General features: G+C 47.2%; 1 protein-coding gene across 1 annotated transcript in view; it reads left to right on the top strand.

The window, feature by feature from the left end:
* Window positions 1-3747, top strand: part of pdlim1 (PDZ and LIM domain 1 (elfin)) — a 65098-nt gene extending 61351 nt beyond the window's left edge. Inside the window, exons 5-8 of the mRNA XM_055661931.1 lie at window positions 222-373; window positions 1311-1428; window positions 3076-3308; window positions 3537-3747. Of these exons, the coding sequence (XP_055517906.1) occupies window positions 222-373; window positions 1311-1428; window positions 3076-3265 (460 nt within the window). The 3' untranslated portion in view covers window positions 3266-3308; window positions 3537-3747. The remainder of the gene's footprint in view (window positions 1-221; window positions 374-1310; window positions 1429-3075; window positions 3309-3536) is intronic.
* Window positions 3748-19931: the final 16184 nt, after the last annotated feature.

Here is a 19931-nt window from a genome sequence, read left to right as displayed (position 1 = left end):
CCTTTGTGAGGCAGTGACTCCTGTAGATCCCTTTGATGGTGGCAATGTGATCTCAGTGTGTGATTCCCCCTTGTGTTGGTTTGCTGTCACCCTTCACTGACGTGCTTTCCGTTGCATGATTTCTGGCGTGGGGGCCAGGCAAGGATTTTCACCCAGCCAGGCCTAGAGCTGACGGCATGCGTTGATGCTCTGCGTTTCTTTGCTTGTGTTCTCCCCCCCAGTTTGGAACCGATGAAGTCTCCGGCCAGACCCGCAGTGGACACGGAGTCCGAAGTTTACAAAATGCTGCAGGATAACCAGGAAACTGAGGAGCCCCCTCGACAATCAGCCTCGTTCCGGGTGCTGCAGGAGATCTTGGAGAGTGAAGCTGATGGTAGGACCACCAGTTTAGTTCCGTTTATGATTGCCGCGTGCACTGAGGTGCGGGAAAGTCTGAAGAAGGGTCTCGACCCGAAACCTCACCCATTCCTTCTCCCCAGAGATGCTGCCGGTCCCGCTGAGTTACTCCAGCATTCTGTGTCTACAGTGTAAAGCTATTTGTCGCGAGCAATCTAGCCAGCGAAAGGATTATACATGAATACAATCAAACTGACCACAGTGTACAGATACAGGAGATATTTTTTTATTTTTCCTTCCTTTTCCTTTGCCTCCTTGCCCATGTTTTTGCTCAGCTCTGCCTCCATGCATCATCCCTCCACCTCCCAAACCCATCCCTTCTGCTCCCCTCTCTGGCTCCATCCACCCCTCACCCTTGTCCGGTCCATCAATCATCTCACGCTCCCCCTAAGTTCCTAAGTTCTAGGAGCAGAATTAGGCCATTCGGCCCATCAGGTCCACTCCACCATTCAATAATGGCTGATCTATCTTTCCCTCTCAACCCCATTCTCCTGCCTTCTCCCCATAACCCCTGACACCTGCACTAATCAAGAATCTGCCAATCTCCGCCGTAAAAATATCCATTGACTTGGATAATGGACAATAGACAATAGGTGCAAGAGGAGGCCATTCGGCCCTTCGAGCCAGCACCGCAAGTCACTGATCATGGCTGATCCTCCACAATCAGTACCCCGTTCCTGCCTTCTCGCCATATCCCCTGACTCCGCTATTTTTAAGAGCTCTACCTAACTAAGGGTATAAATTTTAGTGCAAGATAAAGTCTCATCCATAGAGTCAGATTTCTTGATGAGAATGGGAGAACGTCCACTGTTCATTGTGGGCTCCACCTCTCCTGGTTCCCTGCTGCATCTTAAAAGCTAAAGGTAGAATTCCATGTTTTTTCCTGTAATACAGTCCTTGTCTTACATTCCCAGGAGAGACGAAGAAACCATCGGGATTCCGGAAGGTGAATTCTCCTGCCACCAGGGTGGGATCCTCGATCGGGAGTGGACAGAAGCTGCCTGTCTGTGAGATATGTGACACAGGGATCGTGTGAGTGTGGAATCCGCTGTGCGGGGACTGGTGGGGAAGACGGGCTGTGGAGGGGACGACCTGAGGATTGACAGGTCCCCAGCGGTGGGCGGCACGGTGGCGCAGCGGTAGAGTTGCTGCCTCACAGCGCTAGAGGCCCGGGTTCGATCCTGACTACGGGTGCGGTCTGCGCAGAGTTTGCATGTTCTCCCTGTGACCACGTGGGTTTTTTCCTGGTGCTCCAGTTTTCTCCCACATTCCAAGGACGTCGGTTAATTGGCTTCGTTAAAATTGTAAAATTGTCCTTGGTGTGTAGGATAGTGCTAGTGTGCAGGGATCACTGGTCAGTGCGGGACTCGGTGGGCCGAATGGCCTGTTTCCTCACTGTATCTCTATAGTCTAAAGGCTCCTGTAAATTGCCCCTATTGTGTAGGATGGAACTAGTGTTAACGGCCAATTGCAGGTGGGCTGAAGGGCCTGTTTCCGCGCTGTATCGCTAAACTAAACTGTCTCACAAAGTAAAGCTGCTGTTGCCTGCTGCCGTACATCCTCACTGGCCTGTTTTCCTCGTGGTGGTACCCCCCCCCCCCCCCCCCCCCTCCCCCCCCCCCTCCCCCCCCTCCTCTCCCCCTCCTCTGTGCCAAGTCACCTGGGTAAGAATGTGCCAGCTTTTAATATATGTAGATATATTTATAACCAAAAAAGTCCAGTGTTTTTATATATATATAAGCAAACTATTATTGATTGCTTTTAGACAATAGACAATAGCTGCAGGAGTAGGCCATTCGGCCCTTCGAGCCAGCACCGCCATTCAATGTGATCATGGCTGTTCATCCCCAATCAGTACCCCCGTTCCTGCCTTCTCCCCATATCCCCTGACTCCGCTATTTTTAAGAGCCCTATCTAGCTCTCTCTCTAAAGCATCCAGAGAACCTGCCTCCACCGCTCTCTGAGGCAGAGAATTCCACAGACTCACCACTCTCTGTGAGAAAAAAAGTGTTTCCTCGTCTCCGTTCTAAATGGCTTACTCCTTATTCTTAAACTGTGGCCCCGGTTCTGGACTCCCCAAAACATCGGGAACATGTTTCCTGCCTCTAGCGTGTCCAAGCCCTTAACAATCTTACATGTTTCAATGAGACACCCTCTGATCCTTCTAAACTCCAGAGTGTACAAACCCAGCTGCTCCATTCTCTCAGCATATGACAGTCTCGCCATCCCGGGAATTAACCTTGTAAACCTACGCTGCACTCCCTCAATAGCAAGAATGTCCTTCCTCAAATTGAGGGACCAAAACTGCACACAATACCCCAGGTGTGGTCTCACTAGGGCTCTGTACAACTGCAGAAGGACTCTTTGCTCCTATATTTGATTCCTCTTGTTCTAAAGGCCAACATGTCATTCGCTTTCTTCACTGCCTGCTGTACCTGCATGCTTACTTTTGTATGTGTAAATGAGAAAAAAAGATTCAGTGCACACACACACATATCTATATATATATATATGTGTCATATACACTGAACCTTTATTCTTGTTTATTCTATTGTTCACAGATTAGCATGTGGACATATTCTACTGTGTTAGCTGGTGCAAGTAAGATTTCATCGTTCTGTCTGGGACACAAGGCAATATAACACTCTTGATTCTTGACTCTGTCTGGACCTGTTGCAGGGGACTGATGGTGAAAGTACGTGAGGGGTTCCGCCACCCCGAGTGTTATGTCTGCACGGACTGTGGGACCAACCTGAAGCAGAAGGGACATTTCTTCGTGGGCGATGCCATCTACTGCGAGCAGCATGCCAAGGAGCGGGCCACTCCGCCCGAGGGCTACGATATCGTCACTGTCTTCCCAAAGTCGTAAACCCCTCTGGGAAGCAATGTTCGCGTCCTGTGGAATAACCGGCCAGAGACACAGAAAGCTGGAGTAACTACAGCGGGTCAGGCAGTCAGGCAGCATCTCAGAGACCCTGCTTCAGCTAACTATTTTCATTGATCTCCATTCCCTTTGTCCTGGTTTCACACCTTACCCTTCCTTATCTATGTATCTCCCCCTCCCCTGACACCAGTCTGAAGAAGAGTCTCGACTAGAAACGTCACCCATTCCTTTTCTCCAGAGATGCTGCCTGTCCCGCTGAGTTACTCCAGCATTTTGTGTCCATCTTCGGGTTTAAACCAGCATCTGCAGTTCCTTCCGCCATAATAATCAGCTAACTCTGCATGCCTACCTATGTACATGAACTGCTTTTTACACACTCTTAAAAGAGAATATAGATTTCTTTAACCACTTGGTACAACTTACTCTTGAATGGAACGAGTCACAATTAAACTACAAATGTTTGCTTATATCGTTTTTGTCTTTACTTTAATACAAATGGTTCCTCTTAATTTCCATCACTTTCTTTCATCATTGGGATTCTTCCATGATTGAGCCTTCTGCGTTTGCAGTTCTGTTAGACCCTGCTCTCCATCAGGAGCAATGATAGAGTCATTTAGGTGTACAGCATGGAAACAGGCCCTTCAGCCCACTTTATCCATGTCGACCAAGTTGGCATACTGGGATAGTCCCATCTGCCTGCATTTAGCCTACACCACTCTGAAGCCCTTGCATGTCCCACTTTCACGACCTAATTCACAACCTTTTTTACTCGTGGACATTTTTCATCATGTTGAAAAAACGCCCCGACCTACTTGATGCCACGAGTACCTACAACTAGCATCATGACCTACCTACGACCTCCTACGACCTCGTGACGACCATGCTGCGAGTATGAGTCAAGGGCAAACTCGGTAGAGATGAATTAGGTTGTGAAAGTGGGACAGGCCCTTTAGCCTTTCCTATCAATATATCTGTACAAATGTCTTTTAAATGTTGTAACTGTATGTGTTTCTATCACTTCCTCTGACAGCTCATTGCAGATATGGACTACCTCCTGAGTGAGAAAAGGTGCCCCTGCCTGATGTCCCCCTTAAATCTCTCCCCTCCCACCTTAAGCCTGTGCTCTCTAGTTGTCGAATCCTCCAACTGGAGAAAAAAAACTGTTTTCTGGGACTGAGCAGCAGTAGTCAGTGCCTCACGGTGACAGAGACGGAAGATTGCAACCTTCACGTGGTCCGCCCTGTTTCGACTAATGCAATCAACTCGACGTGCACAAACGGAAGATCAAATAGAACAAGTTGTCCAACAGCTTTAGGCTGTGCACGCCACACGAAAGAAGAAGTAGCGACAGAGGCCTGGGTTTGATCCCGTCTACGGGTGCTTTCAGTACGGAGCTTGTACGTTCTCCCCGTGACATGCGTGGGTTTTCTCTGGGTGCTCCAGTTTCCTCTCACTTTCCAAAGCCATGCAGGTTTGTAGGTGAATTGACTATTGTAGATTGTCTCTAGTGTGTACGAAAGTGCTACTGTAGGGGGGTCGCTGCTCGATGCATTTAGTGCAGCACGGGGTGGCGCAGCAGCAGCGCTTGCAGTGCCGGAGATGCAGGTTCGATCCTCACTACGGGCGCTGTCTGTACGGAGTTCGTACTTTCTCCCCGTGACCGCGTTGGTTTTCTCCGAGATCTTCGGTTTCCTCCCGCACTCCAAAGAGGTGGAGGTAGGTAGGTTAGTTAGCTTGGTGTATATGTAAATTGTCTCTAGTGTGTGTAGGATAGTGTTAATGGGCGGGGATCGCTGGCTGGCGCGGACTGGGTGGGCCGAAGGGCCTGTTTCCGCTCTGTATCTCTAAACTAAACGAAAGTTGTTACTCAAAGCTGCGGGTGACTTGTTGGGAAGGGGTGGAGGAGGGAGGTATTCTGAGACGTATGGACGCTTTGGCGGCGCGACTCACCCGTTGCAGCGGCCCCTACAGCCTGTCTGTCTTTTTTTTATTTTTTGTCTAGTTAAATGTAGTGTTTGGTGTTTTTTAATAGTATTTTTAAATGTGTAAATGTGGGGGGCGGGGGGGGGGGGGGGGGAAACTGTTTTAAATCTCTTCCCTGTCCGGGAGACCCGACTTTTTCCCTGTCGGGTCTCGGCTGTCGTTGGGGCCTAGCACCGTGGAGCGGCCTCCAGCCTGAACGACCCGGGGGCTCGGGAGACTGCGGAGCTGCGGAGCTGCGGACTCACCATCGTGGGGCTGGCCGGCCTCGGAGCGTGGGGAGCGGTGGTGACTCGCTGGTGCGACTCGACTCCTGGGGCTCGGAGGCTCCAGCAACGCAGCCGCAGGTCCGGTGGACTGTGACATCGGGAGCTCGCGGGTCTGGGAGGGGAGAGAGAGACCGCTTCCCGGAGCTCCCGCAACGCGACTTCTCCAGCCGGTGTCACGGGGTTGGAACAACCCGGACCAGGACAGTACATCACCCGGCGCGGCTTCATGGCCGTGGGACTCACCATCGCCCGTGGGGGTTCCAACCTTGGACTTTCAGACCGGGAGCGGGGCCGTAAATCGCCCCGCGCGGCCTAAAATGGCCGTGGGACTTATCATCACCCGCCTGGGGCTTGGACATCGGGAGAGACACGGAGAACAGGGGAGAGAAAAGACTTGCCTTCCATCACAGTGGCTTCACTGTGATGGATGTTTGTGTGAATTTAATTATGTGTATGTCTGTAAGACAGTGTCTTTGTTTGTATGGCTGTGGAAACAACATTTCGTTTGAGTCTCACTGGGGCTCAAATGATAATAAATTTGTATTGTATTGTATTGTATACCAACTATCTACTTCAAGGCCACACTGTCCACAAATATCGACCAAAGACTGTGACAGAGAATGCTGGAAAGAATCAGCAGGTCAGGCAGTGACTATGGAGATGTTCCATGTGAAACGTCCTTCCTGCTGACTTGAAAGATAAGTAGGTTCAAAGAGTCGTGCAAAGTGGAAACAGGTCCTTTGGCCCACTGAGTCTATGCCAACCATCAATAGCCCATTAAAAACTAATCCTACACTAATCTCAATTATTCACTTCATTTTTCTACCAAAGATAGGCACAAAATGCTGGAGTAACTCAGCAGGACAGTCAGCGTCTATGGAGAGAAAGAATGGGTGACGTTTCGGGTTGAGATCCTTCTCGGCCTGAAACATCACCCATTCCTTCTCTCCATTTTCTTGTAGCATTTTCTTCCTCCAAGTTTCCTACAACTCCTGTCTCAAACCATGGTGGCAAATTAGAGATACTAGGAACTACAGATGCTGGAATCTTGAGCAAAACACAAAGTGTCGGAGCAACTCGGTGGGTCAGATAGCATCTGTGGAGGAAATGGACAGGCGAAGTTTCAGATGCTGCTTGACCTACTGAGTTGCATTTGTGTTTTGCACAGTGGCAAATACATCTTCTCTCTCCACGGATGCTGCCTGACCCATGGAGCATGTCTAGCATTTTCTGACAGGTGTTATGGGGCAAAGGCAGGAGAATGGGGTTGAGTGGGAAATATTGATCAGCCATGATTGAATGGCCTAATTCTTCTCCTATGTATCTGAGTCTTAGAGTCACAGCATGGAAACAGACCTTTCGGCCCAAAGTGCCCACGCTGATAAATAAGCCCCATCCACACTAGTCCCACCTGCCCACACTTGGCCCATATCCCTCTAAACCTCGAGCTTATGAACTTATTTACAACATCTGCGATATTTTGATTTTTCATTACCAATTGTACTTTTTTTCTGAATGTTCTCAGGCAGCTTCAACAAGCTGAAAGCATAAACAGCTGATGCTGGAAATCTGTTAACATCAGTATTTCTTGATAACTCCAATGATATACTTGCATCTACAGGACTAGTGGTTTTTTAAGGGCTACTTAATATGTAGGTAGCAGTTTTTTGCATACAGAGTTATTTACTGGTATATTCTGTTAGATAGCTAGATAATACTTTGGCTAGGCGTTTGGTTTTCTTGGTTGAGCGCTTATCTTGGAGTTAAGCCCCTGTCCCACTTAGGCTATTTTTTAGGTGACTGAGCTGTCGCCACATGGTGGCCGGGGTGTCGCTTGTATGGTCGTGAGTCGTCTCCTCAGTCGCCCAAAGAATCATAGCATTTTTCTGGTCGCCGCTGGATTTTGAAATGGTCAAAACCTTTCGGCGACAGTCCGTGACAGCGGGCTTGAGGTCAATGAGCGTAGCATGACCTCCTGATGTAGGCGCTGTTGTAGGTTGTCGCTGGTGCTGACGTCGGTGAATTCCATCGGCGACTAGCTACGTCAACCGTTGGCAGGTACCGGCGACTGAATAGACCTTGTCATACCTTGTCACGGGTGGACGTCGGTATGGTCGTAGGTGGACGTCCTAACGGGTCGCCGATTGTCGGTAGCTAAACGTGGACTAGGTGGTTGGTTGTTGTAGACATTGTCGTAGGGGGGGGGTCCAGTCGCTGGTTTTTCCGCGACCTGCTACGACTATGAGAGTTGCCGGCAATCGCCGAAGAAATCGCCTAAGTGGGACAGGCCCTTTATAGCACCAGTATTTTGTGTTTTAATTATGATCTGGTGTCAAGGAAACCCTCGAAACCGACACCGAAATGAAGCCAGTGTGCGGAACGGGTTGGTCCGGCAGCCAGCAGGCCCGGCTCGCCCACCGCGGAACTGGGAACTCACCTGGTGTGGGAACCTGGTCTGAGGCTCCTCTCCTGCCCGCACCCAAAGACAGGCAACCCGAGAGCTCATAGGTTCTAGGAACAGAATTAGGCCATTCGGCCCATCAAGTCTACTCCGCCATTCAATCATGGCTGATCAATCTTTCCATCTCAACCCCATTCTCCTGCCTCCTCAGCACAACCCCTGACACCCGTACTAATCAAAAATTTATTTCTGCCTTAAAAATATCCACTGACTTGGCCTCCACAGCCGTTTGTGGCAATGAATTCCACAGATTCACCACCCTCTGGCTAAAACAATTCCTCCTCATCTCCTTCCCAAATGTCCGTTAATTCTGAGGATGTGCTCTCTGGCCCGAGACTCTCCCACTAGTGGAAACATCCTCCCCACATCCACTCTATCCAGGCCTTTCACTGTTCTGTAAGTTTCAATGAGGTGCCCCCTCATCCTTCTAAATGCGATTGAGTACATGCCCAGTGTCGGCAAACACTCATCGTACATTAAACCACTCATTCCTGGGATCATTCTTGTAAACCTCCTCTGGACCCTATCAAGCACCAGCACATCCTTCCTCAGACATGCGTCCGAAAGAAGGAGGGTGGAGGGAGTGAGTGGCGGCGGTGGACGCTGGACAGAGGGTCGGTAAGAAGAACCGTCGGGGTCTTATCTACCGTGCCCTCAAGGTCGGCTGCGGGAGGCGGCCCCGGGGCACGAAGGCTGAAGGTGTCCGAGCGAGGACAGGGACGACTGTTCGAGGCGACAGCTACAACGGCCCTTCATGGCCAACTACAGCCGGCACTGGACAATGGTGCCCAAACCCTGCCGACTCTTGCATATGGACTCAATGGGCTGCTTCTATACATTCTGCACTTAACTGAGGATTTGATTTATGTATGGCAATCATTTTACTGCAGATAGACGCAAAATGCTGGAGTAACTCACCGGGACAGGCAGCATCGCTGGAGAAAAGGAATGTGCGACGTTTTGGATCGAGACCCTTTGTCAGACTGGCTGGTGTACACGCAGAGAGACACAAAGTTCTGGAGTTACTCAGCGGTTCAGGGTCAATAATCTTACTGATGTATGTGCAAAGTAACAATTGCACAGTACCTTGACACACCGATGAGCCATTGGAGTCCTGGTCAGTGAATCGCTAGATCCTATGGACACTTTTCTTTATTGCTATTGATTCTACCACATGTAACATGAGGCATGGTGAAAGACTTAGTTTTGCATGCTTTCCAGGTCATTCATCCATATACAAAAGGAAAAATAAATAGAGTGTAGAATATAGTGTGACAGCTAAAAGGAAAGTGCAAGTGAAAAGAAAGCGCAAGGGAGGCAAATGATGTAGGTTGGAAGATCGGAAATTCGTCCAAATCATATGGGAGGTCCAATCAAGAGCCCGATAACACTGGGCAGCACGGTGGCGCAGCAACACCAGAGACTCGCGTTCGATCCCAACTATGGATGCTGTTTGTACGGAGTTTGCATGTTCTCCCTATGACCCCAAGGGTTTTCCCCGGATGCTCCGGTTTCCTCCCACAGTCTAAAGACGTGTAGGTTCACTTGGCTCCTGTAAAACAAATTTGTAAAGTGTCCCTAGTGTGTGTGTAGGATAATGTTAGTGTGCGGTGATCGCTGCTTGGTGTGGGATCGGTGGGACGAAGGGCGAGTTTCCGGGCTGTATCTCTAAAGTAAACAAAACTAAAAAATGGGGAAGGAGCTGTTCTTGAATCTGGTGGTACATGGTTTCATGCTTCTGCATTTGGTGTGTGATGGGAGAGGAGAGAAGAGAGAATAACAAGGGTGAACATTATTATACTAGCTGAGTTCCCGTTGCAGAGGGAGGTAAAGATATTGATGTGGGGTAAATTGGTTTATCTGATGGACTGGGCTCCATCCACAGCTCTCTGCAAAGTTTATTAGAGGTCAACAGGTCAGCAGTGAGTATTTTGCTCATCATAAGTTCAGAAGTGATTAGAACAGCAGAGGCCATTTGGCCCATCTAGTCTACTCCGCCATTCAATCATGGCTGATCTATCTCTCCCTCTCAGCCCCATTCTCCTGCTTTCTCCCCATAACTCCTGAAACCCGAACTAATCTTCAATCACAATGTATTTGCCTGTTTAATTTAGTTTAGTTTAGTTTAGAGATATAGCGCAGAAACAGGCTCTTCGGCCCATCGAGTCCACACCGACCAGCGATCCCCGCCGGGATATTAACACTATCCTACACACACTAGTAACAATTTACGTTTATTCCAATCTAATTAACCTGCAAACCTGTACGCCTTTGGGGTGTGGGAGAAAACCAAAGATCTCGGAAAAAACCCCAGGTCACGGGGAGAACGTACAAACTCCATACAGACAGCACCCGTAGTCAGGATCGAACCCGGTCTCAGAGGTTATGGGGAGAAGGCTGGAGAATGGGGTTAGGAGGGAGAGATAGATCAGCCATGATGGAATGGCACAGACTTGATGGGCCGAATGGCCTAATTTTGCTCCTATCACTTATGACCTATGATCTTATGGCCTGACGAAGGGTTTCGGCCCGAAACATTGCCTATTTCCTTTGCTCCATAGATGCTGCAGTACCCGCTGAGTTTCTCCAGCATTTTTGTCTACCTATGACCTTATGACGTCTGGCGCTATAAGCGCTGTAAGGCAGCAACTCTACCACTGCGCCACCGTGCTGCACAATGTTGGGGAATTGAGTTGAACTGTTAGTTTTTGTACCACGTTGACACCTTGGACTGGCGGCCATGATATCAGTTCATGTTCAGTTTATTACACTCTCTTAATCACTGTTTTTCCATTGGCAAATGTACAAATGCATTGGTTCACACTACACGGCATCTTTCAGTGAGTCAGAGCTTGGTGCCAGACATGACTATTGCCATTGGAGACCTCCTCTGGCCTACACACAGGTGTTTGAGTTTCATCCCCCCTTCCCGTCTCAGCTCAGTCACCACATCATTGTCCCATCTCACATTTAATCCAAGTCTTTACTGAAAAAATAACCAACAATCTGGCTCTGGTTCCTCTTTTCACAGAGAGCCCAGAGTGTGGAGAGAACAACTCCCAGCATTTCTAACTTGCTTTCATGGCAGGAATTTTTAGTCTAGTTTAGTTTAGAGATACAGGGTCTCAGAGGTGCCCACCGTGTCCGCACCGACCAGCGATCCCCCTCACACCAAGACAGAGACCCGGGTTCGATCCTGACTACGGGCACCGTCTGTATGGAGTTTGTATGTTCTCCCCGTGACCTGCGTGGGTTTTCTCCGGGATCTCCGGCTTCCTCCCACACTCCAAAGACGTACGGGTTTGTAGGTTAATTGGCTTGGTGTATGTGGAAAATTGTCACTAGTGGATGTAAGGTATCGGCAGGGGGCACTGGTGGTCCACCCAACTGTTGCTGTTGTGTTGTGTTTGCCAAGGCGGCCTTTCCCATAGAATGGCCTGGGAAAGGCTGCATTCCCAGACCATGATCACAGGTTTGAGGGGATGATACATCTGGACACTTGTTTTCGAGAGGCTATGGAATGTAGGGCTGCTAACTTAGCTGTTAACTCCATTTCACATTTTAGCTGAAACTGTCAGTTTAATGATTACACTATTGGAATAGATAGGATTTGGGGGAATCAAGAACTAAAGGACATAGGTTTAAAGTGAGGAGCGGAAAGATTTAATAGGAACCCGTGGTGCAATTCCCCTCCTGGGATAAATAAAGTTCTATCATATCGTATCATATTGCATCGTATCGTGGATTGGAAAGGTTTAGAGAGATATGAAGAAATGTCAGGAAATATAACTAGCTGAGATGGGGCATTTGGTCGGCAGGGCCAAATTGGTCCGAATAGCCTTTTTCTGTTTTGTATGGCTTTAAGATTATTACTGTTCTAGAATCAGGCAGCACCCAGAGTCAACTTAACTGTGGGGCAGCAGATCTAGAAGCTGCTCTGCCTTGTCATCCACAATAGTCCGACGGATACAAAGAATCCTCGAATGTTGGATAGACCCATAAATGGCTGTCGGATGTATGGCGATGACCCTTAGGGTGGGCACGGTGGCACAGCGGTAGAGTTTCTGCCTTACAGCATTGCAGCGCCAGAGACCCGGGTTTGAACCTGACTACGGGTGCTGTCTGCACAGAGTTTGTACATTCCGCCCGTGACCTGTGTGGGTTTTCTCCGGGTGCTCCGATTTCCTCCCACACTCCAAAGACGTACACGTTTGTAGGTTAATTGGCTTCTGTAATTGTACATTGTCTCAAGTGTGTAGGATAGTGTTAATGTGCAGGGATTGCTGGTCGGCGTGGACTCGATGGGACGAAGGGCCTGTGTCTGCGCTGTATCTATTGCTAAAGTCTAATGCCTTTGTGGGACAAGGCTAAAATTTGCCCTTGTGCCACGAATCCACTGCCGTCGTTAGGGTCGTCTGCTGTTGTGCAGTGGCTAAAGGTCAAAAGAAAGTTGCTTCAGAATTGTTGAGGCACAGAGAAGCATCCTAATTAATGCTTGGATCTACAGGGATGTACATCAAAGATCAACCTGGCCACACTCTATATAGATAGATATGATTGATAAAAAATACAACTATTAATGCTCTTGAAATCATCAGTATTGTAAAAGCCGTCCCATGGTACGAGTTCATTCCAAGAGCCTTCCCTGATTCGAACTCGGAGATTTATGGTAATGGCCACTCGTCGGTACTCGGGGCTCTCATGGACATTTTTCAACATGTTAAAAAATCTTCACGAGTCTTCCTGTGCTTACCTGCCGTTAGCGCTAAGAGACGTCCCCAAGCTCTGATGTACCCGCTACGTTCATTCTCCGTGCTTACCACGAGTTTGATTTTTTTTAAACTCGGGAGAGCTCTTGGAATGAACTCGTACTGTGGGACAGGGCTTTAACCTGGGGTCATTGGCTGTTTTGGGTCTTTCAACATCAGACACCCTCACCTAAATATAATGTGTAATATATATATTTTGATATATATATTCCTACTGAACATATATATAATATTTACAAATATACACACGCACACGCACACACAAACAGACATGCACATATATATATATATGTATATAAAGATCAGTATATATGTCAGATATATAGATGTAGGAAGGAACTGTAGATGCTGATTTAAACCGGAGATTGCAGTCTGCCACCTATCCATGTTCTCCAGAGATGCTGTCCGACCCGCTGAGTTACTCCAGCTTTTTGTGTCTATCTTCAGTAGAAATATAAATAATATCTACATCTATACATATAATTTCTACTGACCTTTTTCTTTGTTTGAGCACTTTGACTACAAGGTACAATGTTTAAACTCACATGCACATGAATATACACACGTATACACATACATATACACATGTATACACATACATATACATATGTATACACATACATATACACATGTATACACATACATATACACACGTATACACATACATATACACATGTATACACATACATATACACATACATGTACACACGTATACACATACATATACACACATATACACATACATATACACACGTATACACATACATATATACATGTATACACATACATATACACATACATGTACACACGTATACACATACATATACACACATACACATACATGTACACGCGTATACACATACATATACGCACGTATACACATACATATGCACATGTATACACATACATATACACACATATACACATACATATACACACGTATACACTTACATATACACACGCACAGATATATATATATATATATAACCTGTGTGTATAGAAAACCTACACGTACATATATATGTACATACACACATACATATATATATGTATTTGTAAGTATATATGTTTATATATATATTTCTACTGAATGTTTTTTTGTTGATTACATTGACTACAAAATACTTCGGTTTCATATTCTGTTGAGCTGCTGCAAGTAAGAATATCATTAGAAGGGTCTTGACCCGAAACGTCACCCATTCCTTCTCTCCAGAGATGCTGCCTGTCCCGCTGAGTTACTCCAGCTTTTAGTGTCTAACCTCAGTAAGAATGTCATTGTAATTGTAAAACACTCTTGGCTCTCTGGGCTTCTTTTGTTGCTTGTTTGTATCCTCGTCACCAGCGCATTAAGTGTGGGCGTTCCACGTGTTGTCTTTAGTGATTATACACAATGCGGCTGAGGGCCTCTCCTGCTGGCATTAACTGTTAGCTGAGCGCTGTTCTACCATGGTTTGGTGAGCAGTCGACTTGAGTTGAATTAAACTCTAATGAACTGACACCCTGCTCTTAAATGCTCGCAGCGAGCGGTGACAAACAAACTCAGCGTGTTCAGTGGTTAAAGAGATAGAGAGAGAGAGAGACATCATACACAGTCAGTCTAGCCTCTAATGCTGACAGGCAAGCCACTTTGGAACCTAGGCTGACAAGAACCACTTTACTCAACCTCCAACCAGTAAATGACCCTGGGGGTGAGTGGGTTAACGTATGATGAGCGTTTGATGGCTGTGGACCTGCACCCTGGACCCGCTGGAGTTTAGAAGGATGAGGAGGAGACCTCTTTGAAACTTTCCGAATCACAAAAGGCCTGGATAGAGTGGATGTGGGGAAGCCGTTTCCACCAGTGGGAGAGTCTAGGACCAGAGGGCACAGCCTTGGAATTAAAGGACGTTCCTTTAGAAAGGAGATGAGGAGGAATTTCTTTAGTCAGAGGGTGGTGAATCTGTGGAATTCTTGCCACAGACGGCTGTGGAGGCCAAGTCAATGGATATTATTAAGGTGGCAATTGATAGATTCTTGATTAGTACGGGTGTCAGGGGTTATGGGGGCAATAGAAATAGACAATAGGTGCAGGAGGAGGCCATTCGGCCCGTCGAGCCAGCACCGCCATTCACTGCGATCATGGCTGATCATCCCCAATCAGTACCCCGTTCCTGTCTTCTCCCCACGTCCCTTGACTCCACTATCTTTAAGAGCTCTATCCAACTCTCTCTTGAACGCATCTTCTCAATTAGTACGGGTGTCGGGGGTTACGGGGAGAAGGCAGGAGAATGGGAAAGATAGATCAGCCGTGATTCAATGACAGAGTAGACTTAATGGGTCAAATGGCTTAATTCTGCTCCTATGACTTATGTACATGCAATTCTAACGAAAGGCCTGGCTCCCTTGTGTGAGAGGACAGATCTGGAACATCACTGGAAGCATCTCAGCCACTCATTTGGGAGCTGAAAAGTGGAGTCAAATGCTCAACAGGACAGAGTGGAGAAACAAAGAGCTACCAAAGATACACACAAAGTGCTGGAGTAACTCAGCAGGTCAAGCAGAAAAAAGATGTGGCTTTCCTGTAGAGGCTGAAGAAGGTCCCCGACCCGCCATCGTTTTTCTCCAGAGATGCTGCCTGACCCGCTGAGTATCTCCAGCACTTTGTGTCTATCTTTGCTCAGCAGGACACCTTCCTCATCCATCTGGGTCGTGGGATTCAACTGCAGTGGTTTCCCAGTGGAAGGAAATAGGCAACCGATAGTGTACGAAGCGGCACGGTGGCGCAGCGGTAGAGTTGCTGCCTCACAGCGTCAGAGACCCGGGTTCGATCCTGACTACGGGTGCTGTCTGTACGGAGTTTGTATGTTCTTCCTGTGACCGCGTGTTTTTTTTCCGGGTGCTCCGGTTTCATCCCACACTCCAAAGACGTACAGGTTTGTAGGTTAATTGGCTTTGGTAAAGATTGTGAATAGTTCTTAGTGTGTGTAGGATAGTGTAAGTGTCCAGGATGATCGCTGGTCGGCATGGACTCAGTGGGCCGAAGGGCCTGTTTCAGTGCTGTATCTCTAAACTAAACTAAAGTAAACTGCATTATGGACAAATAAAGGTCTTATCAACATATGAATCATATTAACATACAAATCATATTAACAAATAGTACAGTCCCCAAATTGCAAAATTGCCTGATAACAGCTGGGAAGAAACTGTCCCTAAATCTGGAGGTGTGCGTTTTCACACTTCTGTACCTCTTGCTTGATGGGAGAGGGGGGAAGAGAGAGTGACCGGGGTCACTCTGACAATGGATCATTGTTAAAATCTCAATGCACACATATTGCTGAAAGTAGTATATGATTTCATTTAGATGCTGCTGCACCCGCTGAGTTTCTCCAGCACTTTTGTCTACGTTCGATTTTCCAGCATCTGCAGTTCCTTCTTGAACATATGATATAATTCCCTACTTTATTATAATATGAATATAATACAACCTTCTGAGACTCGGGTCCTAGTTTATAAGATGATGAACAGTGGAAAGGGTTGCTGATATGAACAGAAGTGTGTTCTACAACCTTCCCACTGGGTGGCAGTATACACCAACCTTTAGCTGGGAAAGATAGACACAAAACGCTGGAGTAATTCAGCGGGACAGGCAGCATCTCTGGAGAAAAGGAATGGGTGACGTTCCTGGTCGAGACCCTTCTTCACACTGACAGTCTGGGAAAAGGGGAGTGAGAGATATAGACTTAGGACAAATGAATGGAAGATATGCAAAATGCAGGGAAATGTGGAGCCCACAATGGTCCATTGTTGGCTGTGGGATAGGTGATAACGAGTTACGCAGACAGGGTGACAGTGAAACTAGTACAACGACTAAGGTGGGGGAGGGACAGAGAGAGAGGGAAAGCAAGGGTTACTTGGTTAGAGGACTCGGTTAGTGTAAGCTGCCCAAGTGAAATACTGTTCCTCCAATTTGTGTGTGGCCTCACTCTGACAATGGAGGAGGTCTAAGACAGGAAGGTCATTGTGGGAATGGGAAGGGGAGTTGAAGTGTTTGGCAACCGGGAGATCGCGTAGGCCAAGGCGGACTGAGTGAAGGTGTTCAGTGAAACAATCGCCCAGTCTGCGCTAGGTCTCGCCGATGTCCAGACCTGCGAAATGGGCTTTGTGTAAATGACAAACTTATAGCTTTCATTTTGGAATTCAAGCGTTGGCGTTCATACCTGCAAGAATCCCGACATTCCCGGGTGGATACTGTACCATCCTCGAGGAAATGCTACTCTGGTTGAATTCTCGAACTGGCGCCCTGTCCGCTCTCTCAGATGACTTTGATTGTTTGAAAGGTACAGCAGTATTCCTCGGGAATGTCAGGAATATCGGGATCCTTGCCGGTATGAAAGCCAACGCCTGCATTCCAAAAATGAAAGTTATAAATTTGGCATGTTGGCCTTCACAGCGAGAGGATTTGAGTATAGGAGCAAGGAGGACCAACTGCGGTTGTACAGGGCCCTGGTGAGACCACGCCTGGAGTATTGTGTGCAGTTTTGGTCTCCTAATTTGAGGAAGGACATTCTTGCTATTAGGGAGTGCAGCATAGGTGCACCAGGTTAATTCCTGGGATGGCGGGACTGACATATGATGAAAGAATGGGCTTATATTCACTGGAATTTCAAAGGATGAGAGGTTATCTTATAGAAACATATAAAATTCTTAAGGAATTCTTAATTCTTACTGGCTAGATGCAGAAAAAATATACCTGATGTTGGCGGAGTCCAGAACCAGAGGTCACGGTTTAATAATAAGGGGGGGGGGGGGTAATAATAAGGGGGTAAGTGGGCTGAATGGTCTGTGTCCATGTTGCATGACTCTATGACTATGAGTCTATGATATGAGACAGAGGCCAACTCACTGGATGTTTTCAAGAGAACATTAGATATAACTCTTGGGGCTAACTGAATCAAGGGATATGGGGAGAAAGCAGGAACGGGGTACTGATTTTGGATGATCAGCCATGATCATATTGAATTGCAGTGCTGGCTCGAAGGGCCGAATGGCCTACTCCTGCACCTATTTTCTATGTTTCTATGTAGCCCTCTAAAACCGAATATCGCTACTCTCAAGCCTCGCACATGGAGAGTCCTCAGGCTCGATTGTAATCATGTATTGTCTTTCCGCTGACTGGATAGCATGCAACAAAAAGCTTTTCACTGTACCTCGGCACACGTGACAGACAATAAACTAAACTAAACCAAACCAAACTAAACTAAACTAAAATAAACTGGGTATACCTCTGTACTGAACCCTGTTTCATTGACATCTGAGAGGGCAGCACAGCGGTAGAGTTGCTGCCTTACAGCGCCAGAGACTCGGGTTCGATCCCGACTATGGGTGCTGTCTGTACGGAGTTTGTACGTTCTCCCTGTGACTGCGTGGGTTTTCTCCAGGAGCTCCGGCTTCCTCCCACAGTACAAAGATGTGCAGGTTTGTAGTCTAATTGGCTTTGGTATAAATGTAAATTATCCCTAGTGTGTGTAGTGGCCCCATAGCAGAAGCGACCACATCGCGGGGCTGGAAACTGGATGTATCCTGAGCTAATTCTACTACCACCATCATCCATTCCGACAAGTGATGGCTTCCACTGATCGTCGCCGGAAGCTTGCTTCATTTTCAGGACCGACAATGACAGCGAGCTCAACAATTGTAACAAGATGGACTGGAAAGAAGAAGTTTGCATAGTTAAGTTAAATTTAATTTAATTTAGTTTATTGTCACATGTACGATGAAAAACTTATTGTTGCGTGCTATCCAGTCAGTGAGAAGACTATACATGATTGCAATCGATCCATTTACAGTGTACAGATGCATGATAATGGAATAACGTTTAGTGCAAGGTAGAGCCAGCAAGGTCCGATCAAGGATAGTCTGAGGGTCGCCAATAAGGTAGATAGTAGTATCTACTATTGTTAATATTGGCTAAATTAATGACACCATAACATGGAGGATCCCTGCACTTGTCAGAATTGCTTAATCCTTGTCAGCTGAAATTTACAGGCTTTGATTGGCGCCAGCCAGTCTAGGCTCCGACTCATATGCAGGATGGTAAAGGGTCCAGGTGTTCTCCATGTTTCTCTTAAATTGATAACATGTATAGCGGTTTTGCAAACTAACCTTAAATGCATCATTTCTATTGGGTCGCTGCAATAGGAATGTATGAGCTGTTGTATTATTGGGTTAGGGAAATGTCTGTTATGTATGGGGTTAATCGATATCTGTAATTGGATTATTAAGAGACCACCCCCATGTGGTTCGGCCCCTCGAGGTCCCGGGACATATAAACGTCCTCTACCACAAGGTTCAGCGTCGATCTTCTGGGAGAGCGCTTGGGACTGCGTGACCTTCTGGAGTGTCTCTATCCGAGTGAGGTCTAGAGGGCTGAACAGGCAGATGCAAGGATCGAACCTGCGGTGGGATAGGTACAGTAGTTGAACTGTAACGCACTTTTGTTAAAATAAAATGTCGTTGTTTCAAGTGATTGATTCAGTGTTTTTACTGAAACGAGACTGGGGGGAAGTTTAGTAATGAGCAATTTACACTATCTACACATAGGGAAGTAGATAATGTACGGGAATTGTGGGACATCACGGACTCAGTGGGCCTAAGGGTTTGTTTCCGTGCTGTATCTCTAAACTAATGAAAGAGAGAGGGGAGGGTTAGTCAGAGTTTACTAAACTTGGAGAATTCAATGTTTATACCGCTGGGTTGTAAACTCTGTGGAGGGAAATGGACAGGCAACATTCAGGTCAGGACCCTGCTTAGAGTCATAGAGTCATAGGGTGAATCAGTGTGGAAACAGGCCCTTTGACCCAACCCTGCCCACACTGGCCAACATGTCCCAGCTACACTAGTCCCACTGCGTTTGGTCCATATCCCTCCAAACCAGTCCTATCCATATACCTGCCTAACAGTTTCTTGAACATTGGGATTGTTAGTCCCAGCCTGAACTACCTCCTCTGGCAGCTTGTTCCATCCACCCACCACCCTTTGTGTGAAAAATATACCCCTCAGATTCCTAATAAATCTTTTCCCCTTCACCTTGAACCTATATCCTCTGGTCTTCGATTCCCCTACTCTGGGCAAGAGATTCTGTGCAGTAGTTGGGGGGTTGGGCTGGGGGGGGGGGGGGTGGGGATAGGCTTTCC

The sequence above is a fragment of the Leucoraja erinacea genome, chromosome 34, assembly GCF_028641065.1.
Source record: "Leucoraja erinacea ecotype New England chromosome 34, Leri_hhj_1, whole genome shotgun sequence".
NCBI classification, from domain to species: domain Eukaryota; kingdom Metazoa; phylum Chordata; class Chondrichthyes; order Rajiformes; family Rajidae; genus Leucoraja; species Leucoraja erinaceus.
This window is presented reverse-complemented; position numbering and strand designations above follow the sequence as displayed.